Genomic DNA, 26,094 nt, shown 5'->3' with positions numbered 1-26,094 from the left:
CACAGTGGCCCCGCAATTTGTGTCCGGGTCTTGGTAAAATCCTGATCACTAAATTCTTGCCCCAAAGTCGACTTGTAGTTGCGAACACTTTATTGTAAATTAACCTACGGAATTTTAGGTAGGAAACAGAAGAAAAGAGCTAGCAGAGGATGGTTTCGATCCATCGACCTCTGGGTTATGGGCCCAGCACGCTTCCGCTGCGCCACTCTGCTTCCCGAAGCTACAGCGCTCCCAATAGTGCTCTTCTCATTGTTTGAGACAAACCGTATTTAGTACCTCACCTACCACACGAATAACATTCCATTCCCGGCATCAAAAGCGGGGGCGGGGGGAACACTGGGAAGATAAACAAACATCACCACACCGGCAGTTGTTGCGAGCAGATGTGAGGGCGGCTAGAGAAGCGCAGCTCCGAACAAACAGGGCAGGAGGAACGGCCGGGAGCGGGGCCCGGCGCCGGCGCCGGCGCCGCGGGGGAACCGCGCCACGCAGCCACCCCACACGCCGATTCGCCGTCGGGACAGCGTTCCGGGTGGTCGGAGGCGAGAGGGCGAGGACCTGGCGCTCTCCCGCCCTCCGCCTCCTCAGCCGACCCGGGCCCTGCGAGCCGGGTGTCCGAGCGCAGGGCGGGACGAGGCCGGGCCGCGCCTCAGCGACGCCGCTGCTGCCGGCCGTGGGCGCCCGCGCTCCCGCGCCACCACGCAAAGCGTCCCAAGCTGCAAACGACCATCACGAAAAACTGAGTTTCTGTTCCTGACGTAGTTGCTGAAGCGGCCTAAAGACCTGAGAAGGCAGGACTGGCGGGAACCATACCGAGAGCGCGCCAAAATGGCGGGCGGAGGTCTTTGGTGACGTCATCCCCGCCGGGAGCGAGGGGCGGGGCCAGCAGGCGCAAGGGGCGTTCCCGCGCAGCCTTGTCCTCAATTAGGTCCGCACTCCGGGCATATAAGAGAAGCAGCTCTGCTGGTACTCGCTACTCCTGAGCTGGTTCTGATAGCAGCTAGAGATGTCTGGTCGCGGCAAGGGCGGGAAGGGCCTGGGCAAAGGCGGCGCCAAGCGCCACCGCAAGGTGCTGCGCGACAACATCCAGGGCATCACCAAGCCCGCCATCCGCCGCCTGGCCCGGCGCGGCGGCGTCAAGCGCATCTCGGGGCTCATCTACGAGGAGACCCGCGGCGTGCTCAAGGTCTTCCTGGAGAACGTCATCCGCGACGCCGTCACCTACACGGAGCACGCCAAGCGCAAGACGGTCACGGCCATGGACGTGGTCTACGCGCTCAAGCGCCAGGGGCGCACGCTCTACGGCTTCGGCGGCTGAGCGGCCCTGCCTTAATGCGTTCACTCTAACAAAAGGCCCTTTTCAGGGCCACCCAAGTTCTCCTGTAAAAGAGCTAACGTCTTATTTGGCTGTTATTTAGTAGAACAGTATTCTTAAGTTTAGATCGCCGTGATGCCTTCACCCGGTTGTGACTGCAGACTTCCCTCATTGCAAGCCGTTCTTGGTAGTGGCATAGCAAGTGCCTGACAGGGGCAGAAGTGGAGAGCGGTTTTCGTACCAGTGCGTGAGGCGGCCGGCGTAGCCGCACTCGCCCTTCCTGCTTCCTGCCTGCAGCCGAGCTCAAAATGGCGGGGACCTGGAACAAAGAACCAGAGTGCAGGGGAAAGCTGGCCGGGGTCTGCTCTGACTTCCCTGAGAAAAGAGCGAGAATTGCGTGCTGCGAAGCAGCTACGTGTTACCTGAACAGTAATTCAGTGATGATAGCCTTTTATTAGGCGTAAGGTAGCTCTTTCGGTGTAACTAAGACTACATTTCTCTAGCCCCATGTAACAAAAACTGCAGAAGTCTTCAAAGCTGGTTTGTGTGTAAACCCGTATAAAGCAGTAAGAGTAAATTTGATGGTAGGACTAGGGGAGGTGGTCATTGTGATTCAGTGCAGTTTTTAAAAGCCCAGTATCTGCAAAACAAAAACAAAAAACCAAGCAGAACTGGACACACTAGAAGGCTGTTTCAACCACCTGCGCCCTCATGCAAATCCTAGGGCGCACGATGCAGTGTCTCCTAGCAGAAAAATCAGTTCAAGTTAAATAACCTCACCACAACCATGATGCCTTGAGATTGACAGCGCAGGAGGAAAGTGTGGTGCCTTGAATCTTGTGACAGATTTCAACGTCGGGTAGGTCTGTCCCTTAGTTCAGTTCCTCCTGTCAGAGAAGATGGACTTCAAGAATTCAAATCGGATTCTGTTGAACTTCGTTTTCTTGTTGCTATGGTGATGTCTGTGGATGGCAATTCTACCCGTCCTAGTGGGGTCATTTTTGTCTTTTGTCCCCCCTTTCAGTCTCTACACCTACACCTAGTATGTCCCAGCAGCTGTAGTATGAAAACACAGAGAATCCAACCATTTCCATTCCCACTGCTGCTGTCCTGGTCAGCCCTCTCCTCACCTGGTTCTTGCTCTTAATCCATCTAAACAAGTGAATGGATTAATGAATGAGTGAAGTGAATATGAATCTTGATAAATTAAAAATTGATAAAATGAAATACTTCAGTATGCACTGAAAGTATTTCCCTCCCCTGGCAAAAAAAAAGAAACCATTTGAAGAAGGCTCCCATACAAAGCCAGTCTTCTGTATCAGCAACAATTTTTGCAAAGAGCTTTATTTGTCTTTTCTGGACATCTACAGAATTTTAGGATGTGAGATGTGACTTCTCTTTTTTAAAAAATTCAGTTGTATATATTTGAAAGGCAGAGTTACAGAGAGGGAGATCTTTCATCTGCTGGTTCAGTCTGGAAATGGCTGCCACAGTGGGTCTGTGCCAAGCCGAAGCCAGAAACCCTGAGATTTTCCCAGGTCTCCAACGAGCGTACAAGAGCCCAAACACTTGAAGCATCTTCCTCTGCTTTCCCAGGCCCATTAGCAGGGAACTGGACCAAAGTGGGGCAGCTGGGTCTCTACCACAATGCCAGCCCTGACTCCTTATTTTCAAATTTTCAAGGAACATTTAATAGCATGCGGACATCGATTTTTTTGTGGGAGGTGAAATGACTTTTTCACTAATATATTTGTACATTGTTGTTGCTTATTAGCCATTAAATTTATAATTCTAAGTGCATATGAAAGAACATCCTAAATCATGCATCAATCACAAAAGATGATGTGAGAACCATGCTGGAGTCCAATAGCCAGTCAGCTAAAACAAATATTACCAATAACTGCTTTGACCCAATCTCATCCTCCCGTTGTCCCACCAGAGGCAACCATGGCCCCTTCGGTCTTTTTATCTTTGTTGCCTTAAGAATGCCTAACATTTTTCTGCCCTATGCTGTCACATTGCACTGTTTTGCTTAATTGTCCCATTTGATCCTCTTTGAGGTCCCTAGGCAGTATTATATAAATAAAAACATGTGCTTAGACTCATGATTCACCAGATGGTTCACAAATAATTCTGTTTTCAAACTCATTTTTCAGCCTCCTAATCAAGGAATTATATTTTAAGATTATGCTACTCATTTTTACATATTAAAAAAAAAAAAAGCCTACATAGAGCATACTTGAGTTAAAAAAAAAACAACAGTTGTTAAATAAATCACTCATTTTTCTTATCGTAAGAAAAGTAGATTTGAACAGAGCTCTCTATATTTCTTAATAACATCATTGTGAATTTTGGAGATAATTCTATTTAGGAGAGTTGATCCTTTCACCCAAAATGAACATAACAATACTATTAACATTTGTCAGTGATCATTTTGGGATTTTGGTGTTGTCTTTTCTTGTGACTCTGTGTGTATAGAATATAGTACAAGAGTCATATAAACACTATAAGGGAGATTACACTATCTGGCCATTTGCTTTCCCAGCATAGTGTCTCACAAATATTTTGTTTTGGGTACATTATTTTTTTAAAGATTTATTTATTTATTTGAAAGAGTTACAGAGAAAGCCAGAGAGAGAGAGAGAGAGAGAGGTCTTCCATCCACTGGTTCACTCCCCAAATGACCGCAACATCCAGGACTGAGCTGATCTGAAGCTACAAGCCAGGAGCTTCTTCCTGGTCTCCCATGCAGATGCAGGGACCCAAGGACTTGGGCCATCCTCTACTGCTTTCCCAGGCCATAGCAGAGAGCTGGATCAGAAGTGCAGCAGCCAGGACTCAAACCATTGTCCATATGGGATGCCAGCACTGCAGAAGGTGGCTTTACTTGCTACGCCACAGCCCCAGCCCCTGGTATATTATTGCTAATAGTTACATTTCAATATAAATAGAGACCGTTTTTATCCTATTCCTATTCTTGTACATCTACATTTCAACTTTTAGCTAAAATAAATACAAGTACTGACAGCATTGAAGTGAGAAGGCAGATTCAATAGAACTTTGTGTAATTATTTAGTATCTGCAGAAAGGGAAAGCTAAGGGAAGTAGATTTCATATAGGGATGAGTGAGGGGTGCTGAGAGGAAGATCCTGAGAGCAATCTTGGTCCTGCTGAGAAGCCTGCGGGATATGTAGTCACTGCAGGAATTAAAGGTTTCATCTGCAGACTTCCTGTTAGGGAGTGAATTGGGCCCCTGCCTCCAATTTATGTGGTAGGTGGAGTCCTACCTACCAGCTGAGCCTGTGACTGCACAGAGAGATGTAGTCTTCCAGATGTGAAATGAGGTGACTGGGGTGAGTCCTAATGCAATCTGAACAGTGTTCTTAAAAGAGGAGAGAATTAGGACACAGACACACACAGAGGCAGGAAGATCCAGAAAGTCAGCTACCCAGAAGCCAAGGAGAGAGACCCCAGAGGAAAGACCCCACACACAGGGTTGACCTAAGACTTCTAGCCTCTGGCATGGATAGAAAATAAATGTGTTTAGGCCATGCTGTGGTGTGTCGTTGTGGCAGCCTTAGCAAATTAGCACGCTTCTTTGACATTCTTCTCTGGATCTTTTCAGTTTTATGCCCGCCCCTTTATCTCAGAGACAGACACCCACACCTCATACATACACGGAGCAGGAAACATCTTTTCACCCATCTTGGGTTTATTGGTTAGGGCCTTTTTAACCAAAGGCAAGCAAGAGAATATCATATGTATTTATTTCAATTTTACCTGACCGGGGAGCCTTCATAAGGAAATAAAAAGCTGAAAAATGGTTAAGCCTGACTGATTGCTGGCTTAAGAAAATTGTGCAGAAATGGAACAAAGCAAAATGAATGTGAGGTTAATGTGATAACCCGGGGCAAATTTAGCAAGCCCTGCTGCGCTGACCCCACAGGTGTTTCCGGAGGCTCTAATGAGCCCCTTCAAGGGCTCTGGTTGAGGGAGGTCAGGCAGCCCCTCCGCAAGTGTCCCATAGAGTAAGTGACCACACTGTGGGGATACTGCCCAGGGACAAAGGAGATTGCAGCTACTAGGAGTACTTTTCAGAAATTATTTACAGAAACTGCAAATATGAAGGCAATTCAAAATGTTCATGGGAAGATAGAATTAAAAGTTTGGTACAGGTAACATTTCGAAACCCATCCAGTTTTTTGCATCACATTCATTTTCGATTAATTTTTCAGGGGCCCTAGTGGAAAGCTAGCAACTACAGGGATATAACTGGAAGATATTACTTCTATGTTGGGGTGAGGTGCTGCTCTTCAGCTTCTGAGGTACAGGAATGTACAGTGGTTTCCTCTGTGGGGACCAGGGTCCCAGAGCAATGCATTCAGGGCACTCATGCCTCCCACCCCACCACCTATGTTTCAGTTATAGGATGGCTCCTGGCTTATGATCCACCCAGCTCTGGCCATTTCAGGAACCTGGGGAGTGAACCAGTGGATGGAAGATCTCTCTCTGTCCCCATCTCCCTCTCCCTGTCTCTGTAATTCTGCCTCTCAAATATAAAAAATCTTAAAGGAACGTACTTAGTTACCAAATTCTCTTAATTAAAAAGCTCAGGTTTGGAAGTACCCAAGGGGAACCTACTACATAAATGGAGGTTAGACAAGGAGCAAGTGAGGCACGAGGAGAGAATTCTCAGCTGTTTCCAGGTTTCTTTACAGCTGAACCCCTTGAATGAGGCCCCAGATTTCCTACAGGTGTCGCAAATTTCCTGGAGAGGGACACAAATTGCTTCAACTGGCAGTCAGAGAGATCTAACAGCCACAGGAATCAGGATGTGGCCACAAAACACATCAGAGGAAAGATATGGATGCACGGAAGGGCTCCGACTGCTAGATAAGTTGTTAGATAAGTGTAAATGACAGACCATAAACTCTAACTGGCATCAAATGCTAAGAGGCAGCCCTTTGTAAGGATCCAGGGCTCCTTACATCGATGTGGGAACAAGGAGAGGCTTGAACAGCCCTGTTGTATTCTAGATACTTTACCTGTATTTTTACAGCCATGCAAACAGAAACATTTTATTTTATTTATTTTGTTTTTTAATGTTTGGCTAAAAAGTAGCCTATACATTGGGTAGGACAGGACATAGCACAAAATAAAGCATTCTGTAAAGATAATAGGAAATTAGTAAGAAAAAAAATTCCGACAGACGTTCTCTTTCAGGTCCGGATATGCAAATAAGGTATTCAAATTATATGTGCTGACGTACATGCAAACGAGGTATTCCAGAAGCACAAATGTGATAGGCTTGAACAGGGTGGCGTGTTTAGGCGTTTCTTGTTAGCTGTGCTCTGGGGGATTTCCGGCAGCTTTGGAATGGCTGTCAGAGGAAACTTAAGGGAACATCTGAAACAAGAGATTTCTGTAATTTCCTCCCGAAGCTAGCCTGTGGCTCCAGGCCAAATTAATTGTTTTTTAAAAATCTTTGCCTAGGGAGTTCATGTTAATACCGTGCCTTATCATCTTCTACCATTAATTCGGCAACGATACACGGTAGTAATTGTTACTCCTATTTAGTTTCAAATACTCAAAGGATCCAATAAATTCCGTAAATCAAGATGCAAACAGGGCTGCTTCCGACCTGAGGAATTTTCCTCTTAAACCATACTTGGGATTTTTACCCTATGCATACCGTTTTAAAATAATTTAAACCTTAATTTTCAGAGCAAGAAATAAAGCCTTAATTATTGTAAGATTTAGGAGACTTGCTTCACAAGCTCCATCCCCAAAATGTTCATGGCAAGCAGCTACGTCAGCATTTGCGATACCTACTCAGGAGAGAGACTCACCTCGGAGTTACACTGCCAGGGCCCAGGGTTCCCCATATAACACGGCGTTCAGAACAGTGGAATTAGCGCCAAACGACCTTTAGCTCCAAAGTTAGAATTTTTTTCCGTTTAAAAAAGTTGCTGGTGTTAACAATGTTGTGCCACGAGGTCACGGGTATGATGATTTTTATTTTCATCCTGCCTTCGAATGAAACCTCAGGGAAATGTAGTGACTGGCAGGAGGCTCCAGCATTCCGAGGCGCAGCTTTCGAACCCCAGGAGCACCTGGAACCGTAAGGAGGGGCTGGCGCAGGTAGGTCCCGTCTCCTCACCCCAGCAGTCACGTTAGTTAGTAGCTGTGACTTCACCTCTTCTCCCCTGGATCCTACGGTACTCCATTCTGACACCTCGGTGTTTAGATGGGTAGGAAACTAGTGGACATGAGACCCTGCTGAAATAACCCATGTAACTCTACAAAATTTTTTACTGAGCTTTAATAGTAGAAACCTGCTCTGACTGACCTAAGGCCCAGTTAGGAATTCGCAGATACATGTATTTTACCTTCAGTCAACAGCATTAAAAAAAAAAAAAAAGGTAAAACACGTCGGCCAACCTAGGGAAAGACGTTACAAGCACCCGACTGCATTTTATTTCTTAATAACACTTATAAATACAGGGCAACACATTTTAGGGTGTTAGTGCTGAATATTTACTGCACACAAAGGTCCCAGGTTACAGGTCTTTTAGACACATTGTGGGTGGCTCTGAAAAGAGCCTTTGGTTTACGAAATTTGTTCCGGGATGCCGATGGTCTTACTTGGAGCTGGTGTACTTGGTGACAGCCTTGGTGCCCTCGGACACGGCGTGCTTGGCCAGCTCGCCGGGCAGCAGCAGGCGCACGGCCGTCTGGATCTCGCGCGACGTGATGGTCGAGCGCTTGTTGTAGTGCGCCAGGCGCGACGCCTCGCCGGCGATGCGCTCGAAGATGTCGTTGACGAACGAGTTCATGATGCCCATGGCCTTGGACGAGATGCCGGTGTCGGGGTGCACCTGCTTGAGCACCTTGTACACGTAGACCGAGTAGCTCTCCTTGCGGCTGCGCTTGCGCTTCTTGCCGTCCTTCTTCTGCGCCTTGGTCACCGCCTTCTTGGAGCCCTTCTTCGGGGCCGGCGCAGACTTCGCGGGCTCAGGCATAATGGAAACCTCTAAATCTTCTAAAGCGAAGAAACGGAGTGTAGGCAGACGCACGCACACTGACTATTTCTTTGGTGCGAATGCAAATGAGGGGCTGCAGCGATTGGAATTTTCATTGGCTCATTTAGTGTCTTCCTCTGTGATAGGCTAGCTTTGATCCTGAACTCTCATTGGTTCCTTCTGCATCTCCCGCCTCCAAGTCTATGGCCTTTGAACTTGTTACGTTTTATGCAAATTAGAAACGGACTTCGTTTACTGCTACTTTCTGAATGGATGCAGTTTGTATCCGGACACTCGGATAGGCTACTTCAGGAAACCACGGCACGGTATAATTAGCTGCTTGCGCCTCCACTTTACTGACTTGCTAGGACTCAGTTTAGTGGCTAGTCATGTCTGGACGCGGCAAGCAGGGCGGCAAGGCGCGCGCCAAGGCCAAGACCCGCTCCTCCCGGGCCGGGCTGCAGTTCCCCGTGGGACGCGTGCACCGCCTGCTGCGCAAGGGCAACTACGCGGAGCGCGTGGGCGCCGGCGCCCCGGTGTACCTGGCGGCCGTGCTCGAGTACCTGACGGCCGAGATCCTGGAGCTGGCGGGCAACGCGGCGCGCGACAACAAGAAGACGCGCATCATCCCGCGCCACCTGCAGCTGGCCATCCGCAACGACGAGGAGCTCAACAAGCTGCTGGGCCGCGTCACCATCGCGCAGGGCGGCGTGCTGCCCAACATCCAGGCCGTGCTGCTGCCCAAGAAGACCGAGAGCCACCACAAGGCCAAGGGCAAGTGAAGCCGCAGGCGATCGTAGCTTCCATTAAACCAAAGGCTCTTTTAAGAGCCATCCACCTGGTCGCAAAGAAGCTTGTAACGGTCTCCGGGCAGCAGTTAGTGTGATTCTGAGGTTCCCGCATTAGGGGCGACACAGCGTTCCCTGGGGCACTCGGGACAGGTTTGAGCCTTGCGTCCCAAGTTCTGGAGGAAAGTGTGTTTGCAATGCTTTGCAGACAGACTTAGTGTGGTCCCCAGAGTAGTCCTGGTGGACAGTACTGGGCCTTACAAACCAAGCTGTGACCAACGTCAGTTGTGGGCCCCAGGGTACTCCTGACAGTTTTCGGCCTTATACCCCAAGTTTTAACAACTGTCACGTTGTGGTCCCCAGGGCAGTCTGATCACTTTTGGGGAGAGATCAGTATACCCCAAGATCTGAGGTGAGGGGCGTTTGCAGGTCGTGCACATTGGCGGGATTACAGATGCGCACCGACACCCCGACGCTGGTGTGGGCAGGGAGCCGGGAGAGAAGCTCTGGTGGGCTCAGGGAGCTCCTCACAGCAGCTCGTGGGGGCCGGGGCGGCTGAGGGCCGCGTGAGCGCGACAGGACCGTGGGGAAGTCGGCCGCGGCGTCTCCGTGCGACACCACCCGCCGTTCCTGTCCCGGCCCTGCCCCCGCGGTTCCAGCCAGGAACGCAGCCATACGGGCCCAGGGCGCTGAAGGGAGCTCGGAGACGGCGACCGCGCCGTGAAAGACGGAAACGGCTCAGGCAGATTGTTCTGGAAGGGCGGCCCTGGGCGTCTGCCCGCCGTTAGACAATGACTGCGGCGATCAGCAGCTTCGCCCCCACCTTCCTGAGGACTCCGCAGGGTGAAAGGCCGAGGAAATGGAGTCCTCCCAGCTCAGACTAACAGAAGCCCGGGGATTGGAAAGTGGAGGAATTCTTCCAATGAGAGCACACAGGCGCCAGTTACGTCACTGGAGCGGTAGCCAATGGCTTTATCGCGCGGGATGTTTTTGAACCAGAGAGCCCAATCCGACCGTTTCTCAGCGTATATAAAGGGGAAATTGGGTGGCCCTGTACGCCATTTTGGTGACTGAGCTGGTACAGCTTGCAGATGGCCCGCACGAAGCAGACGGCGCGCAAGTCGACGGGCGGCAAGGCGCCGCGCAAGCAGCTGGCCACCAAGGCGGCCCGCAAGAGCGCGCCGGCCACGGGCGGCGTCAAGAAGCCGCACCGCTACCGGCCCGGCACGGTGGCGCTGCGCGAGATCCGGCGCTACCAGAAGTCCACCGAGCTGCTGATCCGCAAGCTGCCGTTCCAGCGCCTGGTGCGCGAGATCGCGCAGGACTTCAAGACCGACCTGCGCTTCCAGAGCTCGGCCGTCATGGCGCTGCAGGAGGCGTGCGAGGCCTACCTCGTCGGCCTCTTCGAGGACACCAACCTGTGCGCCATCCACGCCAAGCGCGTCACCATCATGCCCAAGGACATCCAGCTCGCGCGCCGCATCCGCGGGGAGCGGGCCTAAGTGTCCCGCTCGCCTCAGCTCCAACCCCCCCCCATCAAAGGCTCTTCTAAGAGCCACCACGTTGTCTTGAAAACGGCTGTGACTGAGCTAAGCACTTTGGAATGCTAATTATCTTCCGGGTCCTTCCTTTTGTGGTGGCAAAGGGTGGATCTGGATGTCCAACGGCGGGAATGTTTTAACAGATAAGTTTAGTTTGCTCCCCTGGAACCTTTGCCCGAGCGCTCCAGATTTGGCCTCTTCAAATAAGTGAGTTTGCAAGGCCTACAGTATTTCAGGTGAGTTAGTTTATGCCAACTAACCTACCCTACTTCATGTTGTGCGGTCCTTAAGTTATGCTGATATGTTAACGACCAAATTCATGCTCAACATTGACATTTTGTAAGCTTAATTTATTGTATGTGTGTTTCCTGGTGTAAGACCCCTGCTAAAAGTAAATGTTAAAATAATTTTAGCAAGGGTTAAAAAGTTTAGCTGCTGACAGTAGACATCCCTTAAAATAACTGTCTCCACCTTCCTGCAAAATAACCTTGGGAAACTGCTCTGTGTAACTGTCTCACGGGATAACACTTGCAGAAGTCCGGAAAAGAGTTGCAATAAGGTTCTGTGACCATTGTATAAACTTACCCCTTCCCTCACTAAAATCGCAACAAGAGTTTGCCCTTCAAAATAACCAATCACCAATTATGTGTTTTCCTAAGTTTTTAGGCGGATAGATGAGAAGCATCTGTTGCTTCTTAGTTGCCTTCAGCCGAGCCATCCTTAGCATTCTGGGATGGCATAGTCTATAGTCTACACTACAGAGTTCCTGGTTACCTGGTGAGGCCAAGGTCACAGTGGGTCTGTCTCAGCAAGGCTTGAGAACGACAGCTGTGGTTTTAGGTTTGCTGGGAACTACACTCTGCATGAGAAAGCCGGAGCTTCCTGGTTCCTAATTTTAGGGACGAGCGCTTAGCCTCATAATCCCCAAAATGTCCACTGCTTTTTAGAATTTTATTATTTTTTTATTTTTTTGACAGGCAGAGTGGATTGTGAGAGAGGGACATAAATGCTTTGTAGAATTTTAATCAAGCCAAATATTACTGTAGAATAGGTTGGTGCTTATGCAAAGTTGAGCTGTTGTGGGAAAGAAAAGGCAACAGGCTCCCTGGTATATACTTCCCACTAGAATAAAGATAAATGTCATTAAAGCTTTAATTCAATAGGTGCAACAAATGCAACAATGGTTAGAATGTTGAAACTGTGGAATAGATCTAAGTGAACCTTTAGATAAGTACAATAAAGAAATTTGAGTTGCAGAAAGAACTGCAAAGAGGGGATGCATTTTTAAAAAGGGCCTGCTTTGAGCACTGGGTCTTCTAGTAAAGATTAGATTAGGAAGGTGCTATTCTAGCTTGTGTAGCCAATTTCTGCATAGCTCGACAGCACTCCAGACCTTGGCTTGGATGGGCAACCCATTATCTCACACCTGTCTGTGACGTAACCCATGCTCTGAATATGCCCTTGAAAATCAAAGAAATTGTCATTAAATGAAAGTGGACAACAGACTTGTTATTGTAACTTATTATGATTTATGATATAAAATTAAAGTCTGGTGCTTGAGAGCCAGAGCCACACCATCAGCCTTGCTGTGAGTGTGTCTCATTTCATGCATCGACACCTCTCACACCATGGGACCCCTGGACTGGCTGGAGCTGGACTCCAGGAGTTACCATCTATTTTGAGGGTCTAAATAAGGGCAAAAGAAAGAAACCAGGGATGTGATTTTTAAACCTGAGCACAACTGAATACTAGAAAGAAATCCAGACCTGCTTGATGAGAGACAGTGACACCCATGTTCAGCATCTCCCTGGCCTTAAATCTCAAATCAAACAACTGTAGAGGAAATACAGCCACAATCAGAGACAAAGAAAGAGAAGCAGACCCTTCCTCTCAACACAGACTTTGAAAGGTGGCTGCTGGCAATTAACTGGTGAAGCAGCTGCCCACTGTGATCTTGTCTAGGGGGGAAGAAGTCCTAGGTTCTGCTTCTGTAAACTCCAGTCGTAAATCTATCCTAGTAAATCTGCCCCTGGTATCTCTTCTACAAGCATAGTAGGCCCACCGACCGTTGGAAGTGTGGTCCTAAGTCACGGAGGCTGCGATTTAAACCCACCAATGCTTTAACAGCTAAGATGTGGTGCTGATGAACCTATAAATACTATAAAAAATGGGATTGTCACTCAGTTCTCAGGAAGTAATTCCAGCTGAGCCCGCTGGCGTAATAAACTGCTTTGATCCTCTACTGTCTCTAGTGCCTGTTTGAACAAAGGGATTCTTCCCATCTCAGATTTCTGTAACACGACAGCCATATTTCTCTGGAAAATCAGAACATCAGCCCCCAAATACAAAGAGTTGTTGAGCGGAAGGCAGCCAACAAGCAAATTCAGGAAAGCTCTGCCCTCCCTCTTTGGCCTAAAAGTTGGAATATAGATTTACAAACACAGCAGGTAGCCTGAGCCACTCCTCCCAGGGAGAAGAAAGGTAGAACCTGAAGACAGCTTTAACTATCAGAGTGAAAGGTGGCTGGGGGGCACCAGAAAAACCCACAGAACAAGTTTGACAGCCTTCTGTCAATAATACACCTGCACCTGAGTTGCCAGCCCTAGACTTAAGGTCCTTTTCCATTTGTGTTGTCATTTTCTCGAAGAGTTGATTCTTCTTAGGTCTGGCTTGTGGTATAGTGGGTCAAGCTGCCACCTGCAATGCCAGCTCCCTGCCGGATCCCAGCACCCAGGAAAGCAGCAGAGGATGGCCCAACTGCATGGGCACTGCCTGCCCACACACGAGATACATAGAAGCTCCTAGCTCAGGCCTGGCCCAGCCCTGGCCATCTAGGCAGTGAACCAGCAGATGGAAGACCTCTCTGTCTCTCCCTCTCTATCTCCATAACTGTCTTTCAAATAAATAAAATATATCTTCTTTAAAAATTGGTTGCTCTTTACTGAAGATGCTGCATTAGCTGGAATTCATCACAACCGTCTGCGTGTCTCATGGATGTGAAAGTGCATGCCAGTGAATTTATGTTTGCTTTTCTGTTAATCTGTCTTTTGTTATAGGAATTCATTCCAACACAGAATTTACAAGCATTGAGCCAAAAATTACCTTTCTTTCCCTCAAAATATGGAGAAAAGGAATAGCCTATAAAAGTTTTAGATTGAGGGGCCGGTGCTGTGGCTTAGCTGGTGAAGCCACCATCTGCTGTGCTGGCATACCATGTGGGTGCCAGTTCGAGTTCCAGCTGTTCGTCTTCCAATCCAGCTCTCTGCTACGGCCTGGGAAAGTAGTAGAAGATGCCCCAAGTCCTTTGGGCCCCTGCGCCTGCATTGGAGACCCAGAGGAAGCTCCTGGCTTTGGATTGGTGCAGCTGTTCCGGCTAGTTAGGGAGTGAACCAGCAGATGAAAGGCCTCTCTCTGCCTCTCTTTCTCTGTGTAACTCTGATTTAAATTTAAAAAATAGATCCTTAAGAAAAAATAAAAACAAAAAAGTTTTAGGTTTAATTTCATTCATACAGTGGTACTAGAGTTAGCTCAATTTATGGCTACAGCCAAAGTGTTTGCCTTCAGTTAACAAACTGAATTTGCTTGGATTGCAAATTTGAGTGTCTTTAAGGACCAAGCAAGAGATACTTTTATCAAAATAGTGATGAGCTACCCAGCTTAACCTTCACTAGGTCGTTCAGTCAGTAACAGCTTTGGGTGAATCTAAGAGCCCTGACCATCTATTTTAAGCTCCATTTAGCTCTCTCCTTCTAAGTCATTCACCAAGCAGAAATGTTAATGACACCTTTCTTAGGAATTGTCCAAGTGGTCTAGGACTCATGATTTCATTAGTTCTAAAGTCTGTAATTTAGCCCCTTCCAGAGGGCTTGTTCGCATTTAATCTTCATGATAGCTCTGTGGGTTGGGTCAACTGCTTCACCCAGGAGCTCGTTGGGGTGAATAAGTCAAGGGGGCATTGTGTGTGGGGCTAGAGAGTGGATGGACATTCTATTTTATACATATATTTATTTTACCTTATTAACTTTTCCATTCATTCATTGCACCAGGCTTTTTTGAGTGCTTACAGCACTGTTCTAGGTGCTGGAGACAGAGCAGTAAACAGGTAAAGTCCCTTCTCTGTGGAGCTTCTTTGCATTCTTTGCACACATGTGAAAGTGTGTTGTGTTAGAAAGCATCAAGCACAGTAGGAAAATAGACTGCCAGGGCTGGCTGGGAGAGACGGGTGGGGGGGGATTGTTGTCATTTTTAAACAGTGTGAGAGAGTAGGAAAGACCAGGGAGCTGAGATGAGCGCATACTTAGGCCTGAAGTCCGAAAGGAGGAGATCTTCACATGTATCTGTAGGAAGATCACTCACCAGAAAATAAAGTCAGCCCATAGATACAGATTTGGGAGCTCACTTGGGGTTGTGGCCACAGTGCTGAGAGCCAACTACCTAAACCAGGATCCTCGTGCTTTTTCTCAAACTGAAATTTCCAGGTAACAACACTGACTTCATATTTTTCAAAAATATTACTCAAGGTAGTGAATCAAGAGGCAGGGGCCAGAATATGAATGCTAATGCCAGGGTGACTGCCTGATTCAAGGATACCAATAGTTAAGATAGTTAGCTATGTAACAATGCATTTGAAATAAGAGATCTAGGTTCTGCAAAATCACCATTCTTATTTTAGAAAAACCAATTCAAACAATGTTTCTAAAAGGTCTTTAAATGTCACATTTTTTGAGGTTTTGTTACACTGGATAAACATGAATGAGTTCCCAAGTACTCATCCTATTGCGAACAGAAGTCTATGTGACAGTCTCTGTAGTGCTCATGGTTCCATAGCCAAACCCATATTTGTTAAAATGAAACAAAATACAATTATGATGAAGGAAAGAGAGAGACATCTTCCATATGCTGGTTCACCCCCAAATGGCTGTAATGGCCAGAGCTGGTCCTATCTGGAGCCAGGAGCCAGGAGCTTGCTCCCAAGTGCTTGGACCATCTTCTACTGCTTTCCTAGGCCACAGCAGAAAGCTGAATCAGACGTGGATCAGCAGAGACACGAACCAGCATATGGGAGGCCAGCACTGCAGGCAGTGGCTTTACTGCTACGCCATAGCACCGGCCTCTGCCTTACTCTTTAAAGAGTGACATTGGAGAGAATAAGTGGAGCCTTCGTTCTTTCAGGACTTGCTCAGATAACTCTGTGGAGCTTCTGGGGGCCAGTGTCAATGGCCTAGAGTCTCCATTTCCTTCTTGAGCTTTTCTCCCTGTGGGTCTAAGAGGCAGCACATCCAGGGAGGCTGGTCTCCTTCAACTTGGAATGATCACAGGCATTTTATTGCCAGTGGAGAATACTGACCCTCTCACTAGTTAACTTGAGAAACTTTCCTACATTGAGCTTTGTTGCTATAGTAATTTTAGGCATGAATTTAAGCAGATTAAGGAGCACATAGGGAGCTGGTAAAGCATTGCGTGCGACTGTATCTCTGAGGGCCTTTTCAGGCCCGTGTGTGAGCACGCATGCACCAAGCAGGCAAGATCTGCTCTCCTTGTGCACCGACACCATCCAGTCAGTTGGGATCCAGAGGGAACAGAACAGGAAAGGTTGTTGGGCTCTTGCTTTTCTGGAGCTCGGATAAACTCGTCTTCTGCAATGGACATCGGAAACCTCTGGCCTTTGGATTCGACAACTGGTAGCCCCCTGGGTTCTTAGACGCTTACATTTAGTCATCCTGCTGGGATCCACATTCTCCCGCTTAAAGACAGCCTGTCCTCAGAATTCTCAGCCAACTTCCCTAAGAAACCTTCTTTATCTATCTATCTGTCTATCTGTCTGTCTGTCTATCTACCATCTAATTGATTTGTTCTCTCTCTCTCTCTCTCTCTCTCTCTCTCTCTCTCTGGAGAACCCTAATACAGTTTCTATGACACGTGACATTTATCTCTTTTTCTAGTGATGGAGTATCTTGCAGGGTCTGAGGATTGTCTCACGAGCAAGTGCCTGCACTTCTTTTTGGAAATGAGGGCTGTGGACCCTGCCTTGGTGCTGGATATATACTTGAACTAAATCCACAGCTCTCCGTTGCTTCCCACAATGTAAGATGATTTTCTGCAGTTTCGAGGTCCAGAACGGTTGCTGTAGATCAGCAGGCCCCGCTTGCTTCCAAGCAGTGTTTTGAAGCCCAGGTGCCTTTGTCTCTGTTTCAGCATCCTAAACATGCTCTCCACATTTGTCTTGAAGGGTGAATGAGTATGAAAAATGCTTAGTGGAAGATTATTGTGCTCCAGGCTTGGAAATGTCAAACTTCATTTTGATTTATATTCTGTTGGCAAAAATTCAGCTAAAAGGCCACATCTAACTAGAAGAGATACTGGCAAATGAAGTTTCAGTTTGAACCTGGGAAGAAGGACGGTGTTAAATTAATGGTCAGTGAGTTTCTGTCTATTTAGCCATGGAGAATTTGGAAGAGGACCAGAAGGCAGTGTCATGTGTCTTTCATTTATCAAACTCTGCCTTGCTCCAGGTCCCTTCCCGGAAAACCTACCTATTTCCTAATCACTAGTAAAAGTCACCTGTTCTTTCTTGGTAGTGGTAGGAACAACAGTGAAATACTTGCAGGCAGTGCTGCAGCTTAGTAGGCTAAGCCTCCACCTGCAGTGCCTGCATTGCCTGCATACCACATAGGTGCTGGTTCCTGTCCCAGCTATTCCTCTTCCAATCCAGCTCTCTGCTAATGGTCTGGGAAAGCAGTAGAAGATGGCCCAAGTGCTTGGGCCCCTGCACCCACATGGGAGACTCAGAAGATTGCCATCTGGGGAGTGATCCAGTGGATGGAAGAGCTTTCTCTCTGTCTCTCCTTCTCTGTAACTCTGTCTCTCAAGTAAATAATCTTTAAAAATAAAAAAAAAATTTAAAAAGAAATATTCATAGAAGTCAGTGTTCTGTGTTAGACCAAGCTCAGAAGTAGCTTCAGCAAGTCACCTCATCAGCATAAAAATTTTTTTATTACCTCCACTGTACCGTGAGGAAACAATATGAATGGTTTTGCTTAATTCCTAATGTCACCCAGCTAGTATATATGAAACAAATTTCAACCCAGGTGATGCTCAAAACTTACCAATTTTAAGTGGGTCCTGTTGATGTTCTTTAGTTGTATATGGAACAATATTTCAAGTCCCAGAACATAACAGATCCTGTGTCTGGTTCAACTCTGTGGTTTGGTTGAAGGCATAGCACATTGAATGAGGTATGTATTTCAAATGTGGAAGGCTCTGAGGAATATGGCAGAGTGTATTGAACTGAGTGAGATGGACTCTATAGAGAAAAAGGCAAGGCTGAGTCTTATGCAAGGGTTGGGGGTGGTAGTGCATAAAGAACATTGACGGAAATATTTATATGCCTTGAATGTGTTGACCCTGAAGACAGGGCTTAGACAGATACAATTACTGTAACAGATTCTTGGACCTGAAATTGATATTTTAAAAAGTACAGTGCCACTGGACTCCAAGCTCAGCACACCTCATTCACAGTAGGCATTGGATCTAATCATGCAGCATCGCTTCTAATTTGTAAGGTATTTTCCAGACTTCCCAAACAGTTATATCTGACCCTCACAGCAACCAGATGAGAATTCGATTCTTGTCAGAATTGTGTTGTGTTCTTATCTTCTTAAGTAAAGCAATCGTTGTCAATGTTCGTATTTCACTTGTTTTGTATCGGAAGTTACAGTGTCCTCAGGATGTAAGAACTCACCAGTCAAGGCTCCGAGATCTGTGCTCCTTTCTCTCTTATTAATAAAGCCTTCGGCACAAGCTGCTGTCCCCTGAACTGGCTTCTATTTTCTCATTCAATAATAACTCTTTTCAGACTTCTTTTGGGTCCATGCTGCACTAGCAGAGGTGACATTACACTGTCTTCAGAGTTTTGAAGAGGAAAGAATTCTCTTTAGACTCTGTGGGTTTGATAATGGAGTCTATGGAATAAACTCACCACTGGCAGATTAACAGACGAAAGGCACACAAATGTATTCTGTGCAGCTGCTAGCACTTGAAGGAAAAGGGAATACCCAAAACCCCAGCAGCTTACAAGCACCTCATCTTAGGGTACCAACAGTTGCTTAATTGGAGAGAGTCAGGGAGGAGTGCTCAGCCGTCCATGCCGTTCCTCCTTTCATAATCTGGGCCTGTAAAAGCTGAATTCCTGGCATGCAGCTGCTGTGCTAGCTTGCGCGATAGAATATCTACAGAGTGCACCAGCCCCTGGACGAGAACTGACAGGATCAGGGTAGTTCCAGGGCCCTGCTGCTGGTGGCAGGAGACTGAATGGATAGGAGGGAAAGGTTAGTGATAAAAGGGAATAAAGGTCCCAGTCAAACAAAGAGTAGCAGTGGATACAAGAATCCAATCAGAGAGCTGTTGAAAGGATTTCACTCAGGGTATCTTCAAATTGATTGTATTTCCTCTGCGGCAGGCATTAAGATGCTTCAGTGGGCAAGATAGACAGAGCCTACCCTCCTAAAGCTGTCTCCCTAGAGGAAGAACAGAGACCATAAGCTAACAACTCAGCAAGTTCAAGTAGAGAGGAATCCTGACTGCTGTGAAGAAATGAGAAGATGTGGTGGGACAGTGACTGGGAGATGCTAAAATTTCAACATCCAGGATTCGGCTCCGTGGCACAGTGGAGCATCCCATATGGGCCGGGTTCTAGTCCCTGTTGCCCCTCTTCCAATCAGCTCTCTGCTGTGGCCTGGGAAGGCAGTGGAGGATGGCCCAAGTGTTTGTGCCCCTGCACCCACATGGGAAAAGAGGAAGAGGCACCTGGCTCCTGGCTTCAGATCAGCATGGTTCTGGATGTTGTGGCCATCTGGGGAGTAAACCAACAGAAGGAAGACCTTTCTATCTGTTTCCCTCTCTCACTGTCTGTAACTCTACCTCTCAAATAAATAAAATCTTTTAAAAAAAAAGATTAAACATACAATAATTCAAAGAAATTGTTAGTTCAAAAAACTGGAGGCAGAAAGGAGTTTGTGCTCAAAAAACACAAGGCCTGTGTTGTAGAAGATTCATGATCAAAAGTAAACAGTTAATGATGAGATTGGAGGTTAAACAGATGCCTCAACATGAGGAAACTGTTGAGATTTTGAAAACTTTGCCTGCTTTGTCCAGATTGGATTTTATGGGATTAAAAATAGAAGTAGCAAGGGCCGGAATTATGGCATAGTGGGTAAAAGTGCCACTGGCAGTGTCAGCATCCCAGATGGGCTCCGTTCAAATCCCAGCTGCTCCACTTCCAATGCAGCTCTCTGCTATGGCCGGAGAAAGCAGTAGAAGATGGCCCAAGTGCTTGGGCCTTTGCACCCATGTGGGAGATCCAGAGAAAGCTCCTGAATCCTGGCTTTAGTTTGGCCGAGCTCCAGCATTGCAGATGGAAGAGTTCTCTCTCTCTATCTACCTCGACCTCTCTGTAACTCTGCCTTTCAAATAAATAAATAAATATTTTTCAAAAGTTATTTTAAAAAATTGAAGTAGCAAATGTTTTGTTGTACCTGAGCGAGTGTAAACAAAGGAGCACCACACATTGATCAGATTTGATGGTCCTTTATTGCCAGCGGTGGGGAGTGGGCTCATGCCCTGAAGAACTCTCGACCCTGAAGCCCAAAGCAACAGGGTTTATAAAGACAAAAACCACAAAATCCAGAGGGGAATACATGGTTGCTAGGATCAGGGGGAATACATGGTTATTGGGGTCAAGCTGACCTAAAACCTATGTGAAACTACTATCAATTATAATCTTGACAATACCAGTTACAATCTTAATTATAATCTTGACATTCATCCAGGTATTGGTTTTAATCATATGTAGGACATAGACAAATTACATTTTTATCATCAACCCAGGTGCGGCCTATCCACTTCCAAGCTTGAGTGATCATGCTAGGGGGTTTCTATGCTCTGCCAAGTGTGATGTAATGGATTCCTATTGTCCAACTGTTTTAGATCATAGTTTCAGACCAGAGTGTCATGGTGTGGGGGGGGCACCTTCCCAGAATGGACTCTCAGGTTTTCCAAAATGGAGTCCCTACTGTCAAGGTGTTACTTCATTTAGAGTAGTTATTAAGATGCCCACATCTGGGGCAGGTATTACGGGGCGGCAGGTTAAGTTGCCATTTGGGATGCCCACAGCCCTTATCACAGAGCTTGGCACCAAACCCTGCTTGTGATTCTGGCCAAGCGTGCCGCTGATACACCTGGACTACAGCAAATTATGTCCCAAGTACTTGGCACAAGGGATTGCATGCTCATCCACTACCCCACAGTACTGTTGAACTTCTTGGATTGATGCTGCAGAACCGTAAAACATGAGGTTTGGGAGGCTGGGGTGTGACAATTTTTAAAATCCCTTAAGCATGTACTGGAGATAGATATTAAGTGGATAGCTATATATGTGAGTCTGGAGTTCAGAAACAAGATCAAAACTGGACGTAGACATTATGAAAGCTTTCCAATAGAAATTTTAATGTTGCCAGCATAGAATGAGTTGAATTTCTACCATGAAAACACTTCAAACTTTTGAAAAGGAGGCAGGGAAAAAAAATCCTGAATAGCGATGAGCAGGTGCTGGCACAGTGGTACAGTGGGTTAACACCCTGGCCTGAAGTGCTGGCATCCCATATGACTGCCAATTCGAGACCCAGCTGCTCCACTTCCCATCCAGCTCTCTGCTGTGGCCTAGGAAAGAAGTAGAAGATGGCCCCTGTACTTGCTTGGGAGACCAGGAGGAAGCTCCTGGCTCCTGCCTTCGGATCAGCGCAGATCCAGCCATTGCAGCAAATTGGGGAGTCAACAATCAGATGGAACACCTCTCCCTCTCTGCCTCTCCTTTCTGTGTAATTCTGACTTTCAAATAAATAAATAAATCTTAAAAAAAAAAAAATAGTGATGAATGAACCTAGACGAAGACCAGAGCAGAAACCTGGAGATAATTATCTCAGAAGAGGGCATGTTGACAGGGGGTGTGATTTACATAAAGACACAAGCTTTGGACATAGTATATAAAAATTGCTGGGAACTTGGGTAACATCTCAAAAATAAATATTAGAAAAAAACACAAAGTTTGAAGAATACAGGGGAAAAAATCAAATCATTCCCTGCCATCCATCTATTTCCTAATCAACATTAAGCATGAACTGTGTTGTGATGCTTATAACTCTAAACTGTTGCTAAAATAAGGCATTTGGTACTGAAGAAGCATGGTCATTAAATTTTCCCCTTTAAAGAGAATTCCACGTAAGCATGTGTGTTTGATATGTGTCCATATTCCTCAGTCCTCCTACTGGAGTACTTTGGCAGAGTCTACCTTCCCTGTGGACCCAAGTATAATTACAAACTTGCTGTACCCAAGGACTTGTGCATATTTTTGTTTTCACATTTTAAATTCATCTTTAATTATTTGAAAGTGCGGTAGGGCGTACAGAGATCTCCAAGCCACTGATGCACTCGCAAATGCCCACAACAGACAGGCTAGGCCAGGCCAAGGCAAAGGGCCAGGAACTCTGTACAGGTCTCCCACATGGGCGGAAGCAACCCAGGCATTGTCAGCTCTCTCCCGGACAACTCATCAGAAGGAAGATGAAACTCATGAACATTTCACTTATTGACTACCCCCCTCCACGCAATAAAATTTAATGAAAATAAAATATTTTCAAAGAAATTTTGGAGGGGCCAGAACTGTTGCACACCGTGTTAAGCTGCCGCCTGCAATGCCAGCATCCCTTATGGACGGTGGTTCAAGTCCTGGTGCTCCACTTCCGACCAAGCACTGTGCCCTGTGGCCTGGGAAAGCAGTAGAAGACAGCTCAAAAATAAAGAAAATTTGGAGTCCAGTTCTCTTATGTCTTTTCCAAGATCTTGCCTGACATCAGCTATTGAAAAGTCCTGGCTACCAAGTCAGGCAATATTATTATTTCCCACTTTCTTATAAAATGTTGAGCAACTGAGTATCAAAATGCCTAGGTCTCTCAAAGAGGCACAAATTATTTCAATCAGAAATAACCTTTCTAGTCCGAAAGAGTTGTTCCAGGAACCTGTGACTGCTGCTGTTATGGAGAATCCAAAACAGTCTAGATTCCTGGGGGCAAATCTCTAAATCGTCCTACAGCTGGGGCACATCGAACAGGCCAAAAATGCTTGGCTTTTAGAGTTACCTTAACAAAGGGCGTTCATATTTAAACGAGTGTTAACTCGTCCCAGAGCAGTGTAATCAGATGAAGGGGATTTTTCGCTAGAGGACAAGATGTGAAAGCTACTAGGATGGAATCTGGGACTACTCCTAGGATACAACCCACTGCTAAGACACTTCAAACACAGCACTGGGGTTCATTTGCTACCAATGCAAAGGACTGAAAACACGAACCAATACGAGTGAAGGTCCCGCATTTGCGATTGAATGCGAGGACACTAGTGACGTGACGTCAGAGTAACCACTCTAAACATGCAGTAACTCAGGATGACACTGAACTGGCAGGAGTACTGGATTACATTCACTCCCGGACACAGCTTCTTTTACAGAAAACGTGGTTGGCTCTGAAAAGAGCCTTTGGGTTTCGGTGAGCTCACGGCCGAGGTCTTAGGCCCGCTCCCCGCGGATGCGGCGCGCGAGCTGGATGTCCTTGGGCATGATGGTGACGCGCTTGGCGTGGATGGCGCACAGGTTGGTGTCCTCGAAGAGGCCGACGAGGTAGGCCTCGCACGCCTCCTGCAGCGCCATGACGGCCGAGCTCTGGAAGCGCAGGTCGGTCTTGAAGTCCTGCGCGATCTCGCGCACCAGGCGCTGGAACGGCAGCTTGCGGATCAGCAGCTCGGTGGACTTCTGGTAGCGCCGGATCTCGCGCAGCGCCACCGTGCCGGGCCGGTAGCGGTGCGGCTTCTTCACGCCGCCCGTGGCCGGCGCGCTCTTGCGGGCCGCCTTAGTGGCCAGCTGCTTCCGCGGCGCCTTGCCGCCCGTCGACTTGCGCGCCGTCTGCTTCGTGCGGGCCATAGCAAATGTAGCTAACAGCCGATGGTACAAAATGAAAGCGGTCCCGTATATATAACACGAGTGCCGTTCTGATTGGACAGGGCGGTCGCTTGGCTGCGGAAAGGAGCGAAGGGATTGGTGGAAACGCCGACGCCCCCGTCACGTGACGCTACTATGGCTTTTGGAGCAAATAAGACATTTGCAGGTGACCCACAGCTTTGTCTCTTAGGTTTTCGCCTTTTCTGTCCTGTTCTGTCCTTATGCGCTTTATTTAAAATATTTGTGTTTTCTCCGTAGAATGTCAGTGACTATGATAGCTCTAACTAGATAAATGCGGTTTAATCTTCACCTGAAACTGGCTTGCTTTTACTCTTTCCAAAAAGGCACTGGAGCTTTAGGTTTTTTTGTTTGTTTTTATTTTTGGTGAATTGTTTTTTGGTACTCTTAAATTTATAAAAACGAATTTATTACCAATGTGATGTATTCTCTAGTTCAACTTTTAGAGTGTTACTGTGAGTGACACTTTAAACGTCGTGTTAAAATTACTAACATTTAATGCTCACAATGTCACATTGTTATATGCAACCATCTGGACACCATTACCATTCCAACTAGTTTGTGTGAACTGGTGCTAGTACCTAAACTTGCATCAAAAAGATACCTGGGATTATAAACTGTAACTAAAGCCCCCCTGGACTAAATGCATGGTTATTCCTAATTCCTGGTTAGAATCAGGGCTATAGTTTTTAATGTTCTTGCGCCATTGAAATACACATTTATTCGAGAAGTTGACAATGTGCTTAGTTTGCATTTATCACTGACAAACTCGATAAAGCATTCAATTTTTGTCAAATACAAGTTAAATTGTTATGAACCAGAGGTGTTGCTTAACAGTGAAATTCCGGAAGCGGAGAAAAAATTATGGGAAAGCCGAGACTAACTGAATTCACGCATAAAAACCACTATAATCGAAGTACTGGCAGAGGTAGTGTAAGCCCTTTTATGGAAAGGGTGGTGGCTCTTAAAAGAGCCTTTGGTTTAATGGAAGCTACGATCGCCTGCGGCTTCACTTGCCCTTGGCCTTGTGGTGGCTCTCGGTCTTCTTGGGCAGCAGCACGGCCTGGATGTTGGGCAGCACGCCGCCCTGCGCGATGGTGACGCGGCCCAGCAGCTTGTTGAGCTCCTCGTCGTTGCGGATGGCCAGCTGCAGGTGGCGCGGGATGATGCGCGTCTTCTTGTTGTCGCGCGCCGCGTTGCCCGCCAGCTCCAGGATCTCGGCCGTCAGGTACTCGAGCACGGCCGCCAGGTACACCGGGGCGCCGGCGCCCACGCGCTCCGAGTAGTTGCCCTTACGGAGCAGGCGGTGAACGCGTCCCACGGGGAACTGCAGCCCGGCCCGGGAAGAGCGGGTCTTGGCCTTGGCGCGCGCCTTGCCGCCCTGCTTACCGCGTCCGGACATCTCAGCAGAGTGAGAGAGTGAACTCAGGAAACGGAAGGAACCTGAAGTGTGGATATCCGACCCAATTATGAAGTAATTATACTTCCAAGCCGAATGCAAAACTCCCGTTGTGATTGGTTCAAACCATCCATAGACTTCTAACCAATTAAAATGTGAACTCTGGAATCACCTAATTTGCATAGAAGCTTGCAGGAAGACACAAGCCGCCCAATCAAATTGTACAATTTTAACCACCTGTTTTGCATACAGGCTCTACAAATGCTACTACCGTTGCTAGGAGATTTGATTCTATTCTATTGTTCTGTTTAAGTCTGCTGCAGTCATGCCTGAGCCCGCGAAGTCTGCGCCAGCCCCGAAGAAGGGCTCCAAGAAGGCGGTGACCAAGGCGCAGAAGAAGGACGGCAAGAAGCGCAAGCGCAGCCGCAAGGAGAGCTACTCGGTGTACGTGTACAAGGTGCTCAAGCAGGTGCACCCCGACACCGGCATCTCGTCCAAGGCCATGGGCATCATGAACTCGTTCGTCAACGACATCTTCGAGCGCATCGCCGGCGAGGCGTCGCGCCTGGCGCACTACAACAAGCGCTCGACCATCACGTCGCGCGAGATCCAGACGGCCGTGCGCCTGCTGCTGCCCGGCGAGCTGGCCAAGCACGCCGTGTCCGAGGGCACCAAGGCCGTCACCAAGTACACCAGCTCCAAGTGAGCGCCCGAGTCGGGACCGCCGCCCCTCACCCCAAAGGCTCTTTTCAGAGCCAACTCCTTTTTCAGTGTAAGAGTTGTACATTTCAGAACAACTCGCACATTTGAGACAGCCTATATCTTTGGATTTCTATGTTCCTAGCATATGGTTCTTAATATGTACAGAGTCAGACTACAAATGGAATGCGTGTGGCAAAAGGTTAATTGTACATACTGGCTTTGCTTACTATGGCTAAGCGTGTATCTTGTGGAACAATGTGGACACAA

General features: G+C 47.3%; 6 protein-coding genes and 1 non-coding gene across 7 annotated transcripts in view; 3 read left to right on the top strand and 4 right to left on the bottom strand.

The window, feature by feature from the left end:
* Positions 1-140: 140 nt before the first annotated feature.
* On the bottom strand, positions 141-212 carry TRNAM-CAU (transfer RNA methionine (anticodon CAU)). Its single transcript has one exon. It is a non-coding gene; the product is annotated as a tRNA-Met (tRNA).
* Positions 213-1,006: 794 nt separating this feature from the next.
* The window catches only part of LOC133756422 (uncharacterized), a 62,052-nt gene continuing 36,964 nt past the window's right edge, over positions 1,007-26,094 (top strand). Inside the window, exons 1-5 of the mRNA XM_062187117.1 lie at positions 1,007-1,317; positions 2,340-2,357; positions 7,986-8,223; positions 8,748-9,115; positions 10,210-10,545. Coding sequence (XP_062043101.1) covers positions 1,007-1,317; positions 2,340-2,357; positions 7,986-8,223; positions 8,748-9,115; positions 10,210-10,545 — 1,271 coding nt within the window. The remainder of the gene's footprint in view (positions 1,318-2,339; positions 2,358-7,985; positions 8,224-8,747; positions 9,116-10,209; positions 10,546-26,094) is intronic.
* LOC133754642 (histone H2B type 1-C/E/F/G/I) lies at positions 7,772-8,359 on the bottom strand. The gene has a single exon (XM_062185063.1). It carries the CDS (start codon positions 8,335-8,337, stop codon positions 7,957-7,959), a length of 381 nt encoding a protein of 126 aa, XP_062041047.1. The 5' UTR covers positions 8,338-8,359; the 3' UTR covers positions 7,772-7,956.
* LOC133754589 (histone H2A type 1-E) lies at positions 8,727-9,141 on the top strand. The gene has a single exon (XM_062185010.1). It carries the CDS (start codon positions 8,727-8,729, stop codon positions 9,117-9,119), a length of 393 nt encoding a protein of 130 aa, XP_062040994.1. The 3' UTR covers positions 9,120-9,141.
* LOC133754621 (histone H2B type 1-C/E/F/G/I) lies at positions 10,642-25,913 on the top strand. The gene is made up of 2 exons (XM_062185044.1): positions 10,642-10,902; positions 25,439-25,913. Exon 2 carries the CDS (start codon positions 25,451-25,453, stop codon positions 25,829-25,831), a length of 381 nt encoding a protein of 126 aa, XP_062041028.1. The 5' UTR covers positions 10,642-10,902; positions 25,439-25,450; the 3' UTR covers positions 25,832-25,913.
* On the bottom strand, positions 23,260-23,690 carry LOC133754521 (histone H3.1). The gene has a single exon (XM_062184977.1). It carries the CDS (start codon positions 23,688-23,690, stop codon positions 23,280-23,282), a length of 411 nt encoding a protein of 136 aa, XP_062040961.1. The 3' UTR covers positions 23,260-23,279.
* Positions 24,415-25,152, bottom strand: LOC133754551 (histone H2A type 1-B). The gene has a single exon (XM_062184999.1). The coding sequence runs from the start codon at positions 25,126-25,128 to the stop codon at positions 24,736-24,738; it is 393 nt and encodes a 130-aa protein (XP_062040983.1). The 5' UTR covers positions 25,129-25,152; the 3' UTR covers positions 24,415-24,735.

The sequence above is a fragment of the Lepus europaeus genome, chromosome 3 (assembly GCF_033115175.1).
Source record: "Lepus europaeus isolate LE1 chromosome 3, mLepTim1.pri, whole genome shotgun sequence".
Taxonomy (NCBI): domain Eukaryota; kingdom Metazoa; phylum Chordata; class Mammalia; order Lagomorpha; family Leporidae; genus Lepus; species Lepus europaeus.
This window is presented reverse-complemented; position numbering and strand designations above follow the sequence as displayed.

Excerpts from the sequence above, each read along its gene's own strand:
- LOC133754551 (XM_062184999.1), bottom strand. The coding sequence starts at position 25,128 with ATGTCCGGACGCGGTAAGCAGGGCGGCAAGGCGCGCGCCAAGGCCAAG.
- LOC133754621 (XM_062185044.1), top strand. The coding sequence starts at position 25,451 with ATGCCTGAGCCCGCGAAGTCTGCGCCAGCCCCGAAGAAGGGCTCCAAG.
- LOC133754642 (XM_062185063.1), bottom strand. The coding sequence starts at position 8,337 with ATGCCTGAGCCCGCGAAGTCTGCGCCGGCCCCGAAGAAGGGCTCCAAG.
- LOC133754521 (XM_062184977.1), bottom strand. The coding sequence starts at position 23,690 with ATGGCCCGCACGAAGCAGACGGCGCGCAAGTCGACGGGCGGCAAGGCG.
- LOC133754589 (XM_062185010.1), top strand. The coding sequence starts at position 8,727 with ATGTCTGGACGCGGCAAGCAGGGCGGCAAGGCGCGCGCCAAGGCCAAG.